Source organism: Esox lucius, chromosome 14, assembly GCF_011004845.1.
Source record: "Esox lucius isolate fEsoLuc1 chromosome 14, fEsoLuc1.pri, whole genome shotgun sequence".
Classification (NCBI taxonomy): domain Eukaryota; kingdom Metazoa; phylum Chordata; class Actinopteri; order Esociformes; family Esocidae; genus Esox; species Esox lucius.
In genome coordinates this window covers 22,212,283-22,219,551 of record NC_047582.1, presented here as the reverse complement: position 1 = coordinate 22,219,551, position 7,269 = coordinate 22,212,283, and the positions used below count along the sequence as shown (strand labels likewise).

The window sequence follows — 7,269 nt, the reverse complement described above, 5'->3', positions numbered from 1 at the left end:
TTTTTTTTTTTTAACGGACGGAATTCTCCAGAGCGATTGCCGTCTTGTACGGAAAACCTCGTTCGGGAAAATTCACATTTTGCTAACAAACAGACCGACAAATACTCATAACGCACGACCCCGGGAATCAATCCAAACACATTTCGGTTACTGGCAGCGGCTCAAAAAGTTTTTATTAAAATTTTAGGTCCACCGTTTACTTTTTACATAGGCTACAATCTATTAAAATTATGTATAATTAAATGTGACATTTTAATACACACACCTTCCTTAAGATATTTTTTTTTATTAATCAACTATATAATCATGTCAAGGGAATTATTTTCAAGTCCAAATCTTAAAAAAAAAAATGTCTGAATAGAAGCAAAACAAGAAACTACATAGTAGCTTTGTTAAGTAATTTTCTTATTGAAACATGTACCACTGTACATTTTATGTAAGTTCATGAGCAACACATTGTATAACAGACTACAGTCCCATAGTGTGGCACGTGGCTCTCGTCAAGACAAACAAGCTTTATGAAAACATTTGAACACAATGGAGTCTGAATAAAAGCATTTTCATGTAATATGACAGTTTAATTCACTGCACACCTTCATCCTTCACAAAGCTTCTAAAACAGAGCTGAAGTACACAGAAGGCTACTAAATACTATGTCAATAGGTGTAGCTTAGTAGCGTGACATACAAATACAGCTTACACTGTAGGATGCTTTGGCTTTTGCAGCCACATTACACTTCTGTACTATGCCCGGCTCAGTCTGCAGCAGCCTAATAGAACATTATGGGAAAGGTACCCTCATCTAAAGAATTCATGCACAATCACAGAAAGTCCAGAGAGAAACTCTTGTGGGTAACAAAAAGCACAGCCTCAACAAATACGTTGTAGTTTAGCTTTGCCTTCCCCCCAGGGTTCTTTTTCAGAGCTGCGTTTTTTTGACAATAATTGTTCCACACTCTCTTTGTCTTCAAGGTATTTTGTAGCATTCTTCAAAGACTCTTTACCAGAGTCAACAATGTCAAGCTCAAGAACCGCAGATTCCTCCTCCTGCCCAGTCACCAAACACACATCACCTGATACTGGTACCAAGTCATCTGGGTCAGGGCCTATCTGAACCACCACAGTCAATGCTTCTCCCTCACTCTCTATCCTTTTTTGAGTCGGTTCTTCCTCAAGAAGGGTAATCTCCCCAAGGCCAGCTGCCTCCTCACCAACTAGGCTGACTGTGTGCTCTGTGTGCCCATTGACAGACGCTGCTTTTTCTCCTTGCCGCAGCTCTGTCCTCAGGGAGGCTAGTTGGGTGTGGATCAGAGTGCGGTGTTGTTCCTCCAGACTCTTCACCTGCCAAACAGAAAAACATCAGCTGTAAAACCAAGACAATCTTGTACCAGCCAATAAATGAATGGACCGTCAGTGAATTTACAAAACCTCAGTCGATTTACAAAAGAATGGCTCCCATGAAGCTACGTTGGGGCATACAACCATTTTAAACAACATAATTTGCTTCATTACAAAAAATGACATTATGGCTTGTAAATACTAATAAAGTAAGTTAATGTGTTACAAACAATGCAGAATGCATCTTAAAATAATGTAAAAGGCATCACACATTTTTCATTCAGCATGTGGCCTTGAAAGTACTCAAACACTTCATCACTACGGTAACAGTTAAAAGCCTCAACTCACCAGCTGATCGATTCTCTGCTGGCTGTTCTCTGCAGAACGGTACAGCATTAGCTCATCAAACAATCTGATATTGGCCTGCACCATCTTGGCCACCTATAGTATATTAAAATACATGAGGGACAATAACACAGCAACATCAGAATTGCAGTGACATTGTTCCATGGGACACTTTTGTCTCTAAAACAAAACTGGATGTTCAATTTGATAGAAGAGCTGAGAAACCATGACGACAACTACAACAAAAACAAACCGGAATGTCAATCGCTTCGAGAGGTTAGCAACATCAGGACATAGTTGACATGGTGGGTCAAAGTTTTTCATTTTTGTACTTTGAGTACCAAATTGTCTTCCCTAAGTTAGGCTGATTCCAATATGTCCATTAAGCCTATTTTCCTCAAGTCACTATACTTATTCATTCATGCACCTTTATGTTGATTTGCCTCTAATACATCTACTTTAAAGATACACAAACTGATAGCTAATCTAACTGACCTTTTGCAAGCCCCAATTAAGAACTCCTGCAATCCTAAGAATCCTTTTTGCCTTCCTTTGCTGTCTGCAGGGAAAAAGAAATAACTGGATCCATCATCTCCTTCCTCTTATTCCCACATTCTGACAATGTGCCATGGTTGGATTAAGTAGCAGCTTGAATCTCTCCTTACCACCAAAGATCAACATTTAAATCAGCTCTTTTTGCAGTTCCATTCAGAGTACTTGATTCTCTGCATCCCTGCAATGAAATCAGCTGTCAGTGTACCTTTTCGTTAAGTCTTTGAATCTCTGCCTTTAGCCTCTTCTCCATGGCATCCTTCTCTTGTTGCAGAGCCAAGTTCTGCTGGTGTAGTTCCAGCAGCTGCTTTTCCACCTGCAGAGCCTGTTCCAAACCCTCCCTGCCCTGCAAATAGCAACCATTATAACACCAAGGTTAGCCTCAATGCATGAAGGGAATAGAAGGGTAACAAAGGTTAGCATCAAGTAACAACACAAAGAAGCAAAGAAGCTAACGTAGGTATGTAGACTGAAAAACGTCATCTGAAAACAGACGTGAGAAGATTATTCAATGTACCGTTGTAACCTGCTCAGAGATAATGCTGTCAGCCTCTTCATATATCAGGTTGCCTCCCTGTCCATCTGGGTCCATGAGAACCAGCGCCTGGCTTCGGTCCAGATTATACTGAGTAGGCCCCACCTCCTCTTCGGCTGCCACTAGGATCCCATTGTTCACACTGCTGTCCTTCATCCAGAGCAGGCGTCAAACACCGTACAATCACCACACACACACACACACACACAAGTTACCCAAAACATTCAATTGCACAAGCAACAGGCCATGTTGACACCAATCACAGCATACAACATGAAAACAGCATGCACAGTACCACTATCATACTACTGAATACTACACTGCTACTACATTAACTTCCAGTGATGACAAAGGATCCGTAACAGTTTGCTTTTGCATAAAAACAAAAAATTCGTTTCATACCTAGTACCATTAGAATTTCTTTTTACCCTGTCCACCAAGACACCAGATTCCATTTTGTATATGTTTAGCACACTGTACCCGATACAGCTCCACTCACAGCAACAGTGGATTTTACATCATACGGTTTAATACAGCTGCATAGGCTACGACAAAACATTTATGATTTGCTCCTAAACAAAGTCCTGCATGTAATTTGGCAGGAAAAAAACTACACTACTCAAAGTCTTCTTCACAATCTCCCACTAACATACAGCTCTCAAACGTAAATGCAATAAACAGGTACAGGAACACCAGAATAAGATATAGATTCTTTGATTAAGCTATATCTAATATTTACTGTGATTTTGCATTTCTTTTGAAGCACATCTCTGAGTAGCCTGTCTGTCATTTCTCTGTTCTTCTTGTGCCATACAAATGTGTGCACAGTGCAATGGTTCAATTACGTTGCTAGCTTTCTCAGTACCTGAGCGGCAAATAGTGGTATTCATAACTTTCTCTTCTCCCCACACAGAAAGCACTGATACAACTGCCCATTTATGCAAATGTTCTAATGTCAAAATAGTTTGTGCAATTGCCAAATGAAACAGTTCCCCAAAATGAGGAGAAAGCCATAGGCCCCTGTCCAATCACACATCACATCTTACTGTATTTTAAATGCCATATGGCTGGTAAAAGGCTTAGAATCTTATCCACCTCTCCTCTGGCTATTCTCCATGCCCAAGCAAAACAAAACACCGAAGCCTGCACTTCACAATATCAACCCGCCTCAAAGCCCTCCACATTTACCCACCACAAATCATGAGACATATATGAAACCTTGGGTTCCACAGTGACAAGGGTTTCTGTGCTGAGGCCTGGGTTGGCCATGATGGTCCCCACTGCTCCCCCGTCCGCCCCAGAAACAGAGCAGACTTCCATCCCTCCGTAGGCTTTTGGGTGGGCCTCAGGACTGTGGTCATAATACTGTCGGCTGTTTACCTCCTGAAAGCACAGGATTGAGATTACCTTTCAGGTTTGAGATTACCTTTCACCTTGAAGATTATCTTTCACACAGGGATAAATGGGAAATGTATCTTCTACTAGAGAAATGTGGTGGCAGTACCTGTGTGACCTGTATCTGGAAGGTGGTGTGGGGGTTCCGGAAGTGGGTCTTATAGTGTTTAATGGCCTCGTCTCTGCGGTTGAAACCATTCCGGCAACGGTAGCAGTGCCAGTGAGCCCCCTTGAACCTTTTCTCCCCTTTGATTGTGCCCACAATCTCACAATGGTTGCAGCACCTAAGCACTTTTAGGCCTGACAATGAGAGTTCACTTTTAGGTCTTATTTTTCTACAAAGTTAGAAGATAGGCTCTTTGTTTGTAATTTTCTTATGTGTATGAATTATGTGGGTGCATTGCTCTCACCAGCAAAGTCAATGCCCTTGTCGACATGTTTGATGCAGTAGTGAGCCCGTAGGATAACGGGGTCCGGATAGGCCTCCACCACAGTGCAGAGAGGGCAATGCATATGCGTGCCCTTGTCCACGCCGGAGCAGTTGTCGTCCTGACACAATACCGGGTTGTAATTGTGCTCTGTGCCCCTGATTCGCACCGAAGGGTGGGCCTGAAACACAGCAGTACAAGGTCAATAACCCAGGCAACACTGTGATGAAACTGTTCATGTAGCATGTTAACCCATATAAAATTATATAATTTTAACAATTACTGATCTAGTTTAACTAAGTATACATATCTAGTAACTAGTCACCATATATACAAATATTCATTGTGTAATAACTCCTCTAAAGTTAGTAGTAAATATGAGTTACATAAAAACAATTACCTACAAATCCAAGACACTACAGTACAGTACAATAATGTACCTGCCTCCCCTGATGTCCAAGTTTCCGCACAATTTCATAGTAGACATTGGGATGTCATAACTATACCTGAACAACTACAGTACAGACTGGGATTTGTTTAAACCTGGTACTAAACGACCTTACCACGCAAGTAGTACTGTACAGAGACTAGTTTCAGCTACTACTGTAGTCACATGACTGTTGAGCTACAATTAGCAAACCTCGACTGTGTGAATGGCTTCTACTGTAATTAATCAACAGTAGCCACACATGTTTTGCTCGTAATGACTGTCCATCTATGACCATGGCCTTCTGGTCTCGAATTTAAGATGCACTTACAAATATGACTGATCAAGTGGGATACTTACAATAAAAGCCGACATATCTGCTGAAGCTTGTACTTTTGCTCAAAAACATTTATTTAAGTTACCGGTTTACTTTTAGGTTCAAACAAGCGAGCCAAATCCATATATTGTGAAGTGTTGTGTTGTTCGTCATCTAGGCACACATTAAAATGGTCACTCGCTATATTCCGCAGAGAGCACAGGCGATGACGTCACATTTGGACGGCAGTGTGGAATCCATGAAAATAAAAGCCCGCATTGTAAAACACTGCAATGGAGATTACTCAAGCAAAATAATATGAAACTATTTGTAACAATATTCTGTAGAGGGCTGTATTTAGTATTTAAAACAAAAAATACTTTAAACTATTCTTGTTTAGGGGCGGATCTAATAAATAATACCCAGAATGCATTGTAAGGGGTTCATTTTAACATTTACAGTACAGCGATTTACATAAGCAATTTGACGTCCAGTGTGACTTGCGATGTAGTGCTGTCAGCTAGAATAGGTAAACGACCACAGATCACAAATAATATTTAAAAAAAATACATAAAACATATTTACTGTGAATGTTGTTGAGGTCAAGTACTTCCAATAGATCTAATATTTTTCAAGGGTGCGTTATATTTTATTTTGATACTTTGGATGTAAATGCTGTGTAATATATGCCTAGGAACAGAAAATAGATTCTACCGGCCCTTTTAATTATTCTACTGAAGAGTGGTAACTGATAAAACATTTAAATGGGTATTCCTATTCCACATAGGGCATCTTGAATGAGTTATTTTTCTATGAGCCAATAGGTAATTAATACAGAGTATTCCATTAGGTGATGAGGGTTGTAGTCAATTAATCAATCACGTTTATTTTATAAAGCCCTTTTGACATCAGCAGTTGTCACAAAGTGCTTCTACAAAACACCCAGCCTTTGTGGTTTACTTTTCCAGATTTGGTTTTGAAACAAACACTATCTAGTTAAAGTAAAGACGGACAGCTTATATTTAAAGATATTTTCATCCAAATGTGCTGAACTGGCTGAACAATTGCATCTTCAGTGGAGGCACAGAGGTGTCAATGTCTAGTCTTGAGCGCAGGCTTTACATTCTAGGCTTTGTATCTACAATCTAGTAGACCGAGTCAGCATACTAGACAATTTATGCATATATTTTTATAACAAAAACCTGTTTTTGATGTTACAGAGTGTCTCCTTTATCAACATAAACTCATATATTCTCATTGACATAATCATTTATTTTTAATTATAATATGTCAATGTATAATAACATTTTATCAAAATCTACCATGGTATTTGAGAATGCTATTTTCTAAAATACATCTCTAACTAATTTCATAGTGCACACTATGTCATTGACAGTTTTTCCTTGTTATTAGAAATATCGCGAATAGACATCGAGTGCATTAAAACCTACGTTGGCAGCAAGATCAGCTGTTTGATGCGTAGGCCTATATTTGTTTTTTTTGTTTGACATTCGCCATGATGCACAGTTCTCATTACCGGTTTGGAGACTGGGATGCCATCCCAATCCACATAATCGCAGCAGCAATCCCGAATGCCAGGTCCTGGTGACGACTAGCAAATTTCCTAGATTTAATTTAATTCAAATCTTATCTCTGGTAATCCAACTTTGAGTCAGATCCGTAGCCTTAAGGAACAAGATCAATTTCGTCTGTAAACGAATGATGTATGATGTAATCGTAACCAAACATTTAAAAAATATCTATAATTATTTCAGATCAAGTAACTTTATTGTATTATATGTATTGTATGTATTGTATTCCATGTATTATAGGTGGATTATAGTGACCTGTGAGTGTGGAAGGGGATGTAGCTCAGTGGTAGAGCGCATGCTTTGCATGTATGAGGCCCCGGGTTCAATCCCCGGCATCTCCA

General features: G+C 39.7%; 1 protein-coding gene and 1 non-coding gene across 3 annotated transcripts; one reads left to right on the top strand and one right to left on the bottom strand.

Moving 5' to 3' along the window:
- Window positions 1-321: 321 nt before the first annotated feature.
- On the bottom strand, window positions 322-5,615 carry zgc:193801 (uncharacterized protein LOC564476 homolog). 2 transcript variants are annotated; one of them, XM_010878068.4, is made up of 8 exons: window positions 5,381-5,615; window positions 4,576-4,774; window positions 4,275-4,465; window positions 3,989-4,153; window positions 2,753-2,920; window positions 2,444-2,581; window positions 1,687-1,779; window positions 322-1,341 (listed from the first exon to the last, which is right to left on the bottom strand). In XM_010878068.4, the coding sequence occupies exons 1-8, from the start codon at window positions 5,393-5,395 to the stop codon at window positions 871-873; spliced, it is 1,440 nt and encodes a 479-aa protein (XP_010876370.1). In that variant the 5' UTR covers window positions 5,396-5,615; the 3' UTR covers window positions 322-870. The 2 variants fall into 2 exon arrangements, with proteins under 2 accessions (XP_010876370.1, XP_010876368.1); XM_010878066.4 differs by having other exon boundaries at window positions 2,753-2,915; window positions 3,963-4,153; window positions 5,381-5,614.
- Window positions 5,616-7,197: 1,582 nt separating this feature from the next.
- trnaa-ugc lies at window positions 7,198-7,269 on the top strand. The gene has a single exon. It is a non-coding gene; the product is annotated as a tRNA-Ala (tRNA).

What these genes read in the sequence shown, in the direction of transcription:
- zgc:193801 (XM_010878066.4), bottom strand. An exon ending in TCCAGATACAGGTCACACAG is followed by an intron (nt 4,154 to 4,274) that starts GTACTGCCACCA and finishes CTGTGCTTTCAG; the next exon opens with GAGGTAAACAGCCGACAGTA. An exon ending in TTCAAAGACTTAACGAAAAG is followed by an intron (nt 1,780 to 2,443) that starts GTACACTGACAG and finishes AATATACTATAG; the next exon opens with GTGGCCAAGATGGTGCAGGC.